The following is a 16,400-nucleotide window of genomic DNA, read 5'->3' on the forward strand; positions in this document are numbered from 1 at the left end:
TATCTGGTGCAGACACAGAGACAGGAACAATCACCCACAAACACACAGTGAAACCCAGGCTACCTAAGTATGATTCTCAATCAGAGACAACTAATGACACCTGCATCTGATTGAGAACCATACTAGGCCGAACATAGAAATACCCAAAATATAGAACAAACAAACATAGACTGCCCACCCAACTCACGCCCTGACCATACTAAGTAAAGACAAAAACAAAGGAAATAAAGGTCAGAACGTGACAAGTACAGTGCCTTGAGAAAGTATTCATACCCCTTCCACATTTTTTTTGCGTTACTGCCTGAATTCTGTCAAATTGATTGTTGATCATTGCTTGACAACCATTTTCAGGTCTTGCCATAGATCTTCAAGTAGATTTAAGTCACAACTGTAAATGGGACACTCAGGAACATTCACTGTCTTCTTGGTGAGCAACTCCAGTGTAGATTTGGCCTTGTGTTTTAGGTTATTGTCCTGCTGAAAGGTGAATTAATCTCCCCGTGTCTGGTGGAAAGCAGACTGTACCAGCTTTTCCTATAGGATTGTTCTTAGCTACATTCTGTTTATTTTTTTATCTTGATTAACTCCCCCCGTCCTTAACAATTACAAGCATACGCAAAACATGATGCAGCCACCAATATGCTTGAAAATATGGAGAGTGGTACACTCCAAATTATTTTTCCCCTAACACAACACGTTGTATTCAGGACAAAAAGTCAATTGCTTTGCAACATTTATTGCAACATTGCTTTAGTGCCTTGTTTAGGTTAGTATTTTTCAGTAACTATAATGTTGTTGATCCATCCTCAGTTTTCTCCTGCAGCAGCTTGTGAAAGTCTTCACCCCCCTTGGCATTTCTCCTATTTTGTTGCCTTACAAAATGGAAATGAAAGCGTGTTTTCTTTGGTGGTTTGTATCATTTGATTTACACAACATGCCTACCACTTTGAAGATGCAAAATATGTATTATTGTGAAACAAACTAGAAATACGACAAAACATTTTTTTTTAACTTGAGCATGCATAACTATTCAACATCCCAAAGTCAATACTTTGTAGATCCACCTTTTGCAGCTGCAAGTCTCTTGGGGTAAGTTTCTATAAGCTTGGCACATCTAGCACTGCGATTTATTCCAATTCATCAAGGCAAAACTGCTCCAGCTCCTTCAAGTTGGATGGGTTCCGTTGGTGTACAGCAAACTTTAAGTCATAGCACAGATTATCAGCTGGATTGAGGTCTGGGCTTTGACTAGGCCATTTCAAGACATTGAAATGTTTCCCCTTAAACCACTCAAGTGTTGCTTTAGCAGTATGCTTAGGGTCATTGTCCTGCTGGAAGGTAAACCTCCATCCCAGTCTCAAATCTCTGGAAGGCTGAAACAGGTTTCCCTTAGGAATTTCCCTGCATTTAGCGCCATCCATCATTCCTTCAATTCTGACCAGTTTCCCAGTCCCTGCCGATGAAACGTCCCCCCAGCATGATGTTGCCACCACCATGCTTCACTGTTGGGATGGGGTGTTCTCGGGGTGATGAGAGGTGTTGGGTTTGCGCCAGGCATAGCGTTTTCCTTGATGGCCAAAAAGCTACATTTTCGTCTCATCTGACCAGAGTACCTTCTTTCATATGTTTGGGGAGTCTCCCACATGCCTTTTGGGGAACACCAAATGTGTTTGCTTATTTTTTCTTTAAGCAATGGCTTTTTTTCTGGCCACTCTTCCGTGAAGCCCAGCTCTGTGGAGTGTACGGCTTAAAGTGGTCCTATGGACAGATACTCCAATCTCTGCTGTGGAACTTTGTAGCTTTGGTCTATTTGTTGTCTCTCTGATTGATGCCCTCCTTGCCCGGTCTGTGAGTTTTAGTGGGCGGGCCCTCTCTTGGGATGTTTGTTCTGGTGCCATATTCTTTTTTTTTTTACAATAGATTTAATGGTGCTCTGTGGGATGTTCAAAGTTTATGATGTTTTTTTTATAACACAACCCTGATCTGTCCTTCTCCACAACTTTGTCCATGACCTGTTTGGAGAGCTCCTTGGTCTTCATGGTGCCGCTTGATTGGTGGTGCCCATTGCTTAGTGGTGATGCAGACTCTGGGGCCTTTCAGAACAGGTGTATATATAATGATATCATGTGACAGATCATGTGACACTTATATAACGTCAACCTGTGTGCAATCTAACTAATTATGTGACTTCTGAATGTAATTGGTTGCACCATATCTTATTTAGGGGCTTCATAGCAAAGAGGGTGAAGACATATGCACTCACCACTTTACCATTTATAAAATAAAATAAATCATTTTTCGAAACAAGTAATTTTTTTCATTTCACTTCACCAATTTGGACTATTTTGTGTATGTCCATTACATGAAATCCCAATAAAATCCCATTTAAATTACAGGTTGTAATGCAACAAAGTAGGAAAACTGCCGTGGGGGATGAATACTTTTGCAAGGCACTGTATCACAGCTATTAAACTCTGTAACTGTTTTAAAGCCACCGTTGGCCTCATGGTGAAATCCCGAGCGGTTTCCTTCATCGCCGGCAACTGCATTAGGAAGGACGCCTGCTTCTTTGTAACGACTGGTACACCATCCAAAGTGTAATTAATTACTTCATCATGATCAAAGGGATATTCATTGTCTGCTTTTTAATTTTTTTACCCATCTACCAATACAGTGCCTTGCGAAAGTATTCGGCCCCCTTGAACTTTGCGACCTTTTGCCACATTTTAGGCTTCAAACATAAAGATATAAAACTGTATTTTTTTGTGAAGAATCAACAACAAGTGGGACACAATCATGAAGTGGAACGACATTTATTGGATATTTCAAACTTTTTTAACAAATCAAAAACTGAAAAATTGGGCGTGCAAAATTATTCAGCCTCTTTACTTTCAGTGCAGCAAACTCTCTCCAGAAGTTCAGTGAGGATCTCTGAATGATCCAATGTTGACCTAAATGACTAATGATGATAAATACAATCCACCTGTGTGTAATCAAGTCTCCGTATAAATGCACCTGCACTGTGATAGTCTCAGAGGTCCGTTAAAAGCGCAGAGAGCATCATGAAGAACAAGGAACACACCAGGCAGGTCCGAGATACTGGTGTGAAGAAGTTTAAAGCCGGATTTGGATACAGAAAGATTTCCCAAGCTTTAAACATCGCAAGGAGCACTGTGCAAGCGATAATATTGAAATGGAAGGAGTATCAGACCACTGCAAATCTACCAAGACCTGGCCGTCCCTCTAAACTTTCAGCTCATACAAGGAGAAGACTGATCGGAGATGCAGCCAAGAGGCCCATGATCACTCTGGATGAACTGCAGAGATCTACAGCTGAGGTGGGAGACTCTGTCCATAGGACAACAATCAGTCGTATATTGCACAAATCTGGCCTTTATGGAAGAGTGGCAAGAAGAAAGCCATTTCTTAAAGATATCCATAAAAAGTGTTGTTTAAAGTTTGCCACAAGCCACCTGGGAGACACACCAAACATGTGGAAGAAGGTGCTCTGGTCAGATGAAACCAAAATTGAACTTTTTGGCAACAATGCAAAACGTTATGTTTGGCGTAAAAGCAACACAGCTCATCACCCTGAACACACCATCTCCACTGTCAAACATGGTGGTGGCAGCATCATGGTTTGGGCCTGCTTTTCTTCAGCAGGGACAGGGAAGATGGTTAAAATTGATGGGAAGATGGATGGAGCCAAATACAGGACCATTCTGGAAGAAAACCTGATGGAGTCTGCAAAAGACCTGAGACTGGGACGGAGATTTGTCTTCCAACAAGACAATGATCCAAAACATAAAGCAAAATCTACAATGGAATGTTTCAAAAATAAACATATCCAGGTGTTAGAATGGCCAAGTCAAAGTCCAGACCTGAATCGAATCGAGAATCTGTGGAAAGAACTGAAAACTGCTGTTCACAAATGCTCTCCATCCAACCTCACTGAGCTCGAGCTGTTTTGCAAGGAGGAATGGGAAAAAATTTCAGTCTCTCGATGTGCAAAACTGATAGACATACTCCAAGTGACTTACAGCTGTAATCGCAGCAAAAGGTGGCGCTACAAAGTATTAACTTAAGGGGGCTGAATAATTTTGCACGCCCAATTTTTCAGTTTTTGATTTGTTAAAAAAGTTTGAAATATCCAATAAATGTTGTTCCACTTCATGATTGTGCCCCACTTGTTGTTGATTCTTCACAAAAAATACAGTTTTATATCTTTATGTTTGAAGCCTGAAATGTGGCAAAAGGTCGCAAAGTTCAAGGGGGCCGAATACTTTCGCAAGGCACTGTAGGTGCCCTTCTTTGTTAAGCATTGGAAAACCTCCCTGGTCTTTGTGGTTGAATCTGTGTTTGAAATTCACTGCTTGACTGAGAGACCTTAGAGATAATTGTATGTGTGGGGTGCAGAGATGAGGTAGTCATTCAAAACCCAAGTCCATACAACTTATGTGACTTGTTAAGCACATTTTTACTACTGAACTTATTTATGCTTGCCATAACAAATGGGTTGAATACCTATTGACTCAAGTAATTAAGTTTTTCATTAATAAAACAATCATAATTTAGAAATTATGGGGTATTGTGTGTAGGTCATTGACAAAAAAAATATCTAAATTTAATTGATTTTAAATGCAGGCAGTAACACAGCAAAATGTGGAAAAGTCAAGGGGTTTGAATATATGTTTTTGAAGAAGTAATTCCTCACCAATTCAGTGTGTTTGTGATTGATGCTCTAGCAGTGGGTAAAGTGAGGATAGTTAGTCAGTGGCATGGAGTCTTCCATCCCTCATGATCCTACAGTACTCCCCCAGTCATGAGAGAGGTTCTGGTGGCCTCGCCGTAACTCATTCATCCACTAACAATGACCAGAGCTTGATTCAACTAATTAACCACCTCCCTGTCTAATAGAGCTCTCTCTCTCCTGGGTGGGATGATTAACCTATCCCTTCTGACCATTCCCCAGTTCTATACAGCACTTTGGTAAAGAGTCCCGCTTGTCTCCACTGCAATCCCATCGGTCAGTGTCCACATATTCCCTTATCCCCTCTAGTTTTAATAGAAACTTAATAAATGTTTCTCTCTGCTGACATCCTGACACGTCAGGAAGGAAGGGGGAATAGAGACGAGCAGATTTTCAATATTCACTTTTAACATATGATTAGATATCTGTTCTGAAGGAGCATCAACATGGATACTATGGTTAGAGCATGCCTGGGCTACAGGCATGGATAATTCAATAAGACACTGTTATGATTAGCAGATTTGCAGACACATTTCTGCAGATACATTTCTCTCTATTGAAATGCATTGGACATTTGAGATATCATCATTATGATTTATCTCATTGACATATGTGTAAGGCTACCAAACTACAAGGCAGAGGTCTAATTTGAACTTGTGCCTCAGTGGTATTTTTTATTAACATGCTTCATTAGCGAGAGACTCCAATAACTGGCAAGAGGTTTCTGAAGTCCCAATGGATTAATTACAACAAGAGACAGTTAATGAGACATCATTTAATCAGCTCTCTACGGTGTTCATTAATACATGTTTTTTACACCAAGATGACACAGTCTCGTCTAGCTGATGTAATCATGGAATGAAGTAGCCACAGTGAACTGTATTAGATGAATACTGGTCAAAACACAGAATACGAGATGGGGCCTTTATAAGACAGTAAAAGTTAAAAAGAGACATCCTGACTTGTAACAGAGTATTATAATTATAAAACATATATCAATAACTTGTTTTTAGATGTCAATGATATTTAAAAATAAACTACATCTTACTGTATTGGATATTGTATAAGGCATCTGAATGAGAAATGAGCTCCCCCACAGGTAACAAAACACTGGGGTGGTATCTCTTCATATTGATCATTTGACAGAGATGTTAATTGACATGTCTTTATTTTTTTATGTAACCTTTATTTAACTAGACAAGTCAGTTAAGAAGAAATTCTTATTTACAATGATGGCCTAGGAACCATGGGTTAACTGCCTTGTTCAGGTGATTGTTACCTTGTCAGCTCTGGGATTCAATCTAGCAACTTTTTGGTTACTGGCCCAACGCTCTAACCACTAGGCTACCTAGTGGTTACTGGCGCAGCACTCTAACCACCAGGTTACTGGCCCAACACTCTAACCACTAGGCTACCTACTGGTTACTGACCCAGCACTCTAACCACCAGGTAACTGGCCCAACACTCTAACAAATAGGCTACCTAGTGGATACTAGGCTACCTAGTGGTTACTGGGCCAATGCTCTAACCACTAGGCTACCTAGTGGTTACTGGCCCAACGCTCTAACCACTAGGCTACCTAGTGGTTACTGACCCAGCACTCTAACCACCAGGTTACTGGCCCAACACTCTAACAAATAGGCTACCTAGTGGATACTAGGCTACCTAGTGGTTACTGGGCCAATGCTCTAACCACTAGGCTACCTAGTGGTTACTGGCCCAACACTCTAACCACTAGGTTACTGGCCCAACACTCTAACAAATAGGCTACCTAGTGGATACTAGGCTACCTAGTGGTTACTGGCCCAACGCTCTAACCACTAGGCTACCTAGTGGTTACTGGGCCAATGCTCTAACCACTAGGCTACCTAGTGGTTACTGGCCCAACACTCTAACCACTAGGTTACTGGCCCAACACTCGAACCACTAGGCTAACTAGTGGTTACTGGCCCAAAACTCTAACCACTAGGCTACCTAGTGGTTACTGGCTCAACACTCTAACCACTAGGCTACCTAGTGGTTACTGGCCCAACACTCTAACCACTAGGCTACCTAGTGGATACTGGCCCAACACTCTAACCACTAGGCTACCTAGTGGTTACTGACCCAGCACTCTAACCACCAGGTTACTGGCCCAACGCTCTAACCACTAGGCTACCTAGTGGTTACTGGCGCAGCACTCTAACCACCAGGTTACTGGCCCAACACTCTAACAAATAGGCTACCTAGTGGATACTAGGCTACCTAGTGGTTACTGGGCCAATGCTCTAACCACTAGGCTACCTAGTGGTTACTGGCCCAACACTCTAACCACTAGGTTACTGGCCCAACACTCTAACAAATAGGCTACCTAGTGGATACTAGGCTACCTAGTGGTTACTGGCCCAACGCTCTAACCACTAGGCTACCTAGTGGTTACTGGGCCAATGCTCTAACCACTAAGCTACCTAGTGGTTACTGGCCCAACACTCTAACCACTAGGTTACTGGCCCAACACTCTAACCACTAGGCTACCTAGTGGATACTGGCCCAACACTCTAACCACTAGGCTACCTAGTGGTTACTGGCCCAACACTCTAACCACTAGGCTACCTAGTGGTTACTTGCCCAACACTCTAACCACTAGGCTACCTAGTGGATACTGGCCCAACGCTCTAACCACTAAGCTACCTAGTGGTTACTGGCCCAACACTCTAAGCACTAGGCTACCTAGTGGTTACTGGCCCAACACTCTAACCACAATTCTACCTAGTGGTAACTGGCCCAACACTCGAACCACTAGGCTACCTAGTGGTTACTGGCCCAACGCTCTAACCACTAGGCTACCTAGTGGTTACTGGCCCAACACTCTAACCAATAGGCTACCTAGTGGATACTAGGCTACCTAGTGGTTACTGGCCCAACGCTCTAACCACTAGGCTACCTAGTGGTTACTGGCCCAACGCTCTAACCACTAGGCTACCTAGTGGTTACTGGCCCAACACTCTAACCAATAGGCTACCTAGTGGATACTAGGCTACCTAGTGGATACTGGCCCAACACTCTAACCACTAGGCTACCTAGTGGTTACTGGCCCAACGCTCTAACCACTAGGCTACCTAGTGTTTACTTGCCCAACACTCTAACCACTAGGCTACCTAGTGGATACTGGCCCAACGCTCTAACCACTAAGCTACCTAGTGGTTACTGGCCCAACATTCTAAGCACTAGGCTAACTAGTGGTTACTGGCCCAACACTCTAATCACAATTCTACCTAGTGGTAACTGGCCCAACACTCGAACCACTAGGCTACCTAGTGGTTACTGGCCCAACGCTCTAACCACTAGGCTACCTAGTGGTTACTGGCCCAACACTCTAACCACCAGGTTACTGGCCCAACGCTCTAACCACTAGGCTATCTAGTGGTTACTGGCGCAGCACTCTAACCACCAGGTTACTGGCCCAACACTCTAACAAATAGGCTACCTAGTGGATACTAGGCTACCTAGTGGTTACTGGGCCAATGCTCTAACCACTAGGCTACCTAGTGGTTACTGGCCCAACACTCTAACCACTAGGTTACTGGCCCAACACTCTAACAAATAGGCTACCTAGTGGATACTAGGCTACCTAGTGGTTACTGGCCCAACGCTCTAACCACTAGGCTACCTAGTGGTTACTGGGCCAATGCTCTAACCACTAAGCTACCTAGTGGTTACTGGCCCAACACTCTAACCACTAGGTTACTGGCCCAACACTCTAACCACTAGGCTACCTAGTGGATACTGGCCAACACTCTAACCACTAGGCTACCTAGTGGTTACTGGCCCAACACTCTAACCACTAGGCTACCTAGTGGTTACTTGCCCAACACTCTAACCACTAGGCTACCTAGTGGATACTGGCCCAACGCTCTAACCACTAAGCTACCTAGTGGTTACTAGCCCAACACTCTAAGCACTAGGCTACCTAGTGGTTACTGGCCCAACACTCTAACCACAATTCTACCTAGTGGTAACTGGCCCAACACTCGAACCACTAGGCTACCTAGTGGTTACTGGCCCAACGCTCTAACCACTAGGCTACCTAGTGGTTACTGGCCCAACACTCTAACCAATAGGCTACCTAGTGGATACTAGGCTACCTAGTGGTTACTGGCCCAACGCACTAACCACTAGGCTACCTAGTGGTTACTGGCCCAACGCTCTAACCACTAGGCTACCTAGTGGTTACTGGCCCAACACTCTAACCAATAGGCTACCTAGTGGATACTAGGCTACCTAGTGGTTACTGGCCCAACACTCTAACCACTAGGCTACCTAGTGGTTACTGGCCCAACGCTCTAACCACTAGGCTACCTAGTGTTTACTTGCCCAACACTCTAACCACGAGGCTACCTAGTGGTTACTGGCCCAACACTCTAACCACTAGGCTACCTAGTGGATACTGGCCCAACGCTCTAACCACTAAGCTACCTAGTGGTTACTGGCCCAACATTCTAAGCACTAGGCTAACTAGTGGTTACTGGCCCAACACTCTAATCACAATTCTACCTAGTGGTAACTGGCCCAACACTCGAACCACTAGGCTACCTAGTGGTTACTGGCCCAACGCTCTAACCACTAGGCTACCTAGTGGTTACTGGCCCAACACTCTAACCAATAGGCTACCTAGTGGATACTAGGCTACCTAGTGGTTACTGGCCCAACGCTCTAACCACTAGGCTACCTAGTGGTTACTGGCCCAACGCTCTAACCACTAGGCTACCTAGTGGTTACTGGCCCAACACTCTAACCACTAGGTTACTGGCCCAACACTCTAACCAATAGGCTACCTAGTGGATACTAGGCTACCTAGTGGTTACTGGCCCTACGCTCTAACCACTAGGCTACCTAGTGGTTACTGGCCCAACGCTCTAACCACTAGGCTACCTAGTGGTTACTGGCCCAACACTCTAACCACTAGGTTACTGGCCCAACACTCTAACCAATAGACTACCTAGTGGATACTAGGCTACCTAGTGGTTACTGGCCCAACACTCTAACCACTAGGCTACCTAGTGGTTACTTGCCCAACACTCTAACCACGAGGCTACCTAGTGGTTACTGGCCCAACACTCTAACCACTAGGCTAACTAGTGGATACTGGCCCAACGCTCTAACCACTAAGCTACCTAGTGGTTACTGGCCCAACATTCTAAGCACTAGGCTAACTAGTGGTTACTGGCCCAACACTCTAACCACAATTCTACCTAGTGGTAACTGGCCCAACACTCTAACCACTAGGCTACCTAGTGGTTACTGGCCCAACACTCTAACCACTAGGTTACTGGCCCAATGCTCTAACCACTAGGCTACCCAGTGGTTACTGGCCCAACACTCTAACCACTAGGTTACTGGCCCAACACTCTAACCAATAGGCTACCTAGTGGATACTAGGCTACCTAGTGGTTACTGGCCCAACACTCTAACCACTAGGCTACCTAGTGGTTACTGGCCCAACTCTCTAACGACTAGGCTACCTAGTGGTTACTGGCCCAATGCTCTAACCACTAGGCTACCAACACTCTAACCATTAGTCTACCTAGTGGTTACTGGCCCAATGCTCTAACCACTCGGCTACCTAGTGGTTACTGGCCCAACACTCTAACCACTAGGCTACCTAGGCTACCTAGTGGTTACTGGCCCAACACTCTAACCACTAGGCTACCTATCTTTACTATTAGGCCCATACATTTTTATTTATTACATTTTATTTTACCCTTATTTTACCATATAAGTTGACTGAGAACACACTCATGTACAGCAACAACCTGGGGAAGAGTTACAGGGGAGAGGATGCGGATGAATGAGCCAATTGTAAACTGGGGATGATTAGGTGGCCGTGATGATATGAGGGCCAGGTTGGGAATTTAGCCAGGACACCAGGGTTAACACCCCTACTCTTACGATAAGTGTCATGGGGTATTGGGATATTTTTTTAGACCAGAGGAAAGTGGGCCTCCTACTGGCCCTCCAACACCACTTCCAGCAGCATCTGGTCTCCCATCCAGGGACTGACCAGGACCAGCCCTGCTCAGCGTTAGAAGCAAGCCAGCAGTGGGATACAGGGTGGTATTCTGCTGTCATGTCTTTACTATTAGGCCAATATATATTTTCGTTTAATTGTCATGTCTTTACTATTAGGTCAATATGTATTTTTGTTTAATTGACATGTCTTTACTATTAGGTCAATATATATTCTTGTTTAATTGACATGTCTTTACTATTAGGTCAATATGTATTTTTGTTTAATTGACATGTCTTTACTATTAGGTCAATATATATTTTTGTTTAATTGTCATGTCTTTACTATTAGGTCAATATGTATTTTTGTTTAATTGACATGTCTTTACTATTAGGTCAATATGTATTTTTGTTTAATTGTCATGTCTTTACTATTAGGTCAATATATATTTTTGTTTAATTGTCATGTCTTTACTATTAGGTCAATATATATTTTTGTTTAATTGTCATGTCTTTACTATTAGGTCAATATATATTTTTGTTTAATTGACATGTCTTTACTATTAGGTCAATATGTATTTTTGTTTAATTGTCATGTCTTTACTATTAGGTCAATATGTATTTTTGTTTAATTGTCATGTCTTTACTATTAGGTCAATATATATTTTTGTTTAATTGTAATGACTTTACTATTAGGTCAATATATATTTTTGTTTAATTGTCATGTCTTTACTATTAGGTCAATATGTATTTTTGTTTAATTGACATGTCTTTACTATTAGGTCAATATATATTTTTGTTTAATTGACATGTCTTTACTATTAGGTCAATATGTATTTTTGTTTAATTGTCATGTCTTTACTATTAGGTCAATATATATTTTTGTTTAATTGTCATGTCTTTACTATTAGGTCAATATATATTTTTGTTTAATTGTCATGTCTTTACTATTAGGTCAATATGTATTTTTGTTTAATTGTCATGTCTTTACTATTAGGTCAATATATATTTTTGTTTAATTGTCATGACTTTACTATTAGGTCAATTTATATTTTTGTTTAATTGTCATGTCTTTACTATTAGGTCAATATATATTTTTGTTTAATTGTCATGTCTTTACTATTAGGTCAATATATATTTTTGTTTAATTGTCATGTCTTTACTATCAGGTCAATATATATTTTTGTTTAATTGTCATGTCTTTACTATTAGGTCAATATGTATTTTTGTTTAATTGTCATGTCTTTAATATTAGGTCAATATATATTTTTGCTTTATTGACATGTCTTTACTATTAGGTCCATATTGAATTTTTTATTGATATGTTTGGCTGTTAGGTCCATAAAAAAGTGTGTGTGTGTGCACCCAGTAGAGGCGCTCCTGAATGTCATGGTATAATTCTCACTTTGAGTGAATTGTACTGTAAAAAAGTAAATGTTACTGTAATCGTAATGAATGAATGAATCAATTAACGAGTGAATGAATAAATGAATTAATGAATGGATGGATGGATTAATTAATGAATGGATGAATTAATGAAATTCATTGAGGGGAAATGTGTTTTGTATTTCACAGTTTATAGTTGATAATACCAGTGGTGTAAAATACTTAAGTAAAAATACTTTAAAGTACTACTTAGGTTTTTTTTAAGGGTATCTGGACTTTACTATTTATATTTTTTACAACTTTTTCACTACATTTCTAAAGAAAATATGTACTTTTTACTACCCTGACACCCAAAAGTACTCGTTACATTTCGAATGCTTAGGTTGGACAGCAACATCCCCCAATTCACACACCTATCAATATAAAGCAATGTCACCCCTACTGCTTCTGATCTGGTGGACACACTAAAAACCAATACTGTGTTTGTAAATGATGTCTGAGTGTTGGAGTGTGTCCGTCTGTCCGTCTGTCTGTAAATGATGTCTGAGTGTTGGAGTCTGTCCGTCTGTCCGTTTGTCTGTAAATGATGTCTGAGTGTTGGAGTGTGTCCGTCTGTCCGTCTGTCTGTAAAATGTTTTTGTTGTGCCGTCTGGTTTGCTTAATTAAAGGATTTTGATGTGCGGTATAGAATTTACTCGTACTTTTGACTTAAGTATGACAATTGAGTACTTTCCCCCCACTCTACTTAAATACATTTTAACCAGATAGTTTTAGATTTTTACTCAAGTACTAATTTACTGGGTGACTTTCCCTTTTAATTTAATCATTTTCCATTAAGGTATCTTTACTTTTACTCAAGTATGAAAGTTGAGCACCTTTTTCACTACTGGATAATACAAAAAAATATTGTATAAATCACGTGCATGAGCACTGCCGATCACTACAATGAAAATGAATGGGCAACCATGGCGCCGCATCCTGTCTGTAAAGCCCTTAACCCTAACCCTGATTCATTTCAATTCATTCATTCAGTTATTATAATTTATGTTGAACCCGTGCTAAGTTGATCCCTTTAATTTTGCAATCAAAGCTCCACTATCTCATGGGATTCTAAGACTGACTCATAGCAGTCAGAAGGCAGCAATAAAAGAACTCTTCAAAGTCCAATAGGTACAAAGCAGTGCTCCACCCTGGAGGCACCTACATCTTCCCAAGATTCATGCTGTGCTGTTCCTGGAAGGTGATGCATTGTATTGTATATTAAACATTTATCCAATTTCAAGTACATAGTTCTTAGACTCATTGTTAACATTGTTCTCTCTAGGTTTCTAGCACCACTCTGGTGAGCTCTGATGGAGAACGAATCCTTCAGCGTCAGCTATAAGTTAACTCTGGACCCATTTTTTATTCCACCTGGTGGAAAGTATCCCATCTTTTTCCTGGGCATTGCTATCTATTCATTTTGTGCATTCTGCAACCTGACTTTACTGTCCGTCATCGTCATGCAAAGGAACCTTCACAAACCCATGTATTTTATTCTCTTCAGTCTTCCTCTCAACGATCTGATAGGAATCACTGCGATGCTCCCAAAGGTGCTGTCAGACATTGTGACTGAGACAAACACGGTCTTTTACCCCCTCTGTGTTATTCAGGGGTTTCTGCTCCACATGTACGGAGGCGCGGTTCTCCTTATTCTTGCGGCTATGGCCTTTGATCGTTATGTTGCCATCTGCCAGCCGTTGAGGTACAGTACTATTATGACACCCAGGAATGTGGCGGTCATTATTTTACTGGTTTGGGGTCTTGACCTCCTCTTGATCCTACTGCTGTTCTCTCTGCAGGTAAAGCTTCCCCGGTGTAGATCCTCCATAATGAATGTGTTTTGTGATAACCCCTCCCTTCTTAAACTCACCTGTGGTAATACTACACTGAATAATGTCGTAGGACTGTTTAACACTGCAGTCATGCAGGTTATAAGTGTCTCCATTCAGATTTTTTCCTATGTGAAGATTCTGATCACTTGCTTGGTTACAAGAAAGTCTGACGCTAAGAGTAAGGCTTTGAACACCTGTGTGGCACAGTTGGTCATATTCTTCATATTTGAGGTTGTAGGAACCTTCACAATTTTATCACACAGATTCAAGATTGTCTCAGCTGACTTGCAAAAGATTATGGGCATGCTCATCTTTCTAGTATCTCCACTTCTGAATCCAATTGTATACGGGCTGAATGCAAGTGAAATACGAATCACCCTACTGAAAGTATTTCTCAACAAAGTATCAGTCTGAACCAATTATAAACATGGTGTGATGATGGTGGTTTACAGTAAGAATTTAGCCAGATGTGGGGCAGTGTATTGTTTCTGCACAGAACACATGAAACGAATAGTTACGTAATACTTCCTATTGGTAGTTCATCACTATTTCTGTGCTTTGTATTGGTAAGCATTTCACATTATAAACGTTGTGGTTCGAGCCCTGAATGCTGATATACCATGGCTGAAGGTTGTGTTATATCAAACCGTACACCACGGGTATAACAAAATATTGATTCTTCCTGCTCTGATTACATTGGTAACCAGTTTATAATAGCAACAAGGCACCTCGGGAGTTTGTGGTATAATTCCAATCAAATTAAATGTTATCTGTCACTTAACATGTTTAGCAGATGTTATTGCAGGTGTAGCGAAATGCAATATACCACGGCTAAGGGCTGTATCCAGGCACTCCGCGTTGCGTCGTGTGTTAGAACAGTGATATATTGGCCATACACCACACCCCTTCTGGCCTTATTGCTAAAGTATAACATAGCTTCAAATCATTCATCAAACTATCATTTCAACCTCATGGACTGGCGTCCCTGAATCCCTGGAAGTGACTGGTAGTTGAAATTAGAGATTGTGCTTTTAAGTTGTTTCCCTTTACCTTATCTTTATTTACATCTCAAGGTTTCTTGGTATTTTTTGTTTGTATTTATTTATTTATTTTCATCATCAGAAAGCATTTACATGTGTTTCCAGAGGGAAACATACAAAGTTAAACATTAAGGAAAAATATGGGAGGGAACACTTAAAAATATATGTTAAGGTCTAATCTGGGATTGGTACATCCATTTTTGGACTTTAAAATGAATTAACAATACCCATTGGTTCTTGAAGAATACAGTATAATTATAAATGCCTCATTATCTTAGTTCAAGTGTAGTACCCTCATCAGGACCCAACATATACGCTTGTTTCACTCCATTGTAAACAAACACTCATGGTTAAAACTATCATTTTCATATCATGGATGGTCACGTCTTGCATCTATAGCTCTGTCTATACATGTGAGAAAGCTTACAGTTATCCAGCCCATTTTCTAGCTCAGTTGGTAAAGCATGGTGTTTGTAACACCGGCATAGTGGGTTTGATTTCCAGGACAGTATGACTATAAGTGGCTTTGGATAACAACATCTGCAAGTTGGCTGTTTACCAAAACAGTGGTGAGTTGTCACTTTGTTATTGTTTGAGCTGCAGATTGCCCCTTAAAAGTAAATAGTATAAATACTATTTTTTGCCCTTGATTTGTATAGCACAAGGAGTAATTTTGCTTGTATTGTTCCCCATAACATTTGTATTTAATCTTTTATTGTTTTCTAAATGTGCAATTTATTTTCTACATTGGACTCAATTCAATCTGTAAAGCTGAAACATAACAGATTCTGCGATATAAATGTAAAAGTACTTTTCCAATACAGCCGTCACACTGTATGCAGGCAGCATTTACTGTGAATGCTGTCTCCGCTAAAGAGAAAACATTGCCTTTCATTTTCAATCACACAGTAAAGCTGAACTTCACTGGTATTGATTGAATAGAGCCCATTGTAGTTTTGGGCAATGTTAAAAGTGTTGTAGTTAATATGTGCTGATGTTGTGATTTTACAATAAAGCCTTTTCATAGGTCATTACTGAATTCAGAAAGAAATTGACATTTTATTTGTGTTAACGTTTAAAATATAGCCAATGTTATACCTACACTGTAATTTACTACACCATGACATCATCATGTATTTCAATACAGTAATTAATACATCAACATGCAATCATCCCAACAACCAATGACATAGTCTTGAGTTACGTCAGAATGTGTGAGTGGTTCTCTGGGATTACAAGCACATGAATCGGTTTCCTTTAAATAACTCACTACTGTACAACGAGTTGGGGTAATATTTCTGCTAGTGCCGCAGCTCTGTCCAAACTAGTTCAGAAAGACTGGCAACATCATAGCAGGGAATTGTT

General features: G+C 41.0%; 1 protein-coding gene across 1 annotated transcript; it reads left to right on the plus strand.

Moving 5' to 3' along the window:
* Positions 1–13,473: 13,473 nt before the first annotated feature.
* Positions 13,474–14,409, plus strand: LOC135545313 (putative gustatory receptor clone PTE01). The gene has a single exon (XM_064972931.1). It carries the CDS (start codon positions 13,474–13,476, stop codon positions 14,407–14,409), a length of 936 nt encoding a protein of 311 aa, XP_064829003.1.
* Positions 14,410–16,400: the final 1,991 nt, after the last annotated feature.

Source organism: Oncorhynchus masou, chromosome 9 (genome assembly GCF_036934945.1).
Source record: "Oncorhynchus masou masou isolate Uvic2021 chromosome 9, UVic_Omas_1.1, whole genome shotgun sequence".
Lineage (NCBI taxonomy): Eukaryota > Metazoa > Chordata > Actinopteri > Salmoniformes > Salmonidae > Oncorhynchus > Oncorhynchus masou.

Coding starts and splice junctions, on each gene's coding strand:
- LOC135545313 (XM_064972931.1), top strand. CDS start 13,474: ATGGAGAACGAATCCTTCAGCGTCAGCTATAAGTTAACTCTGGACCCA.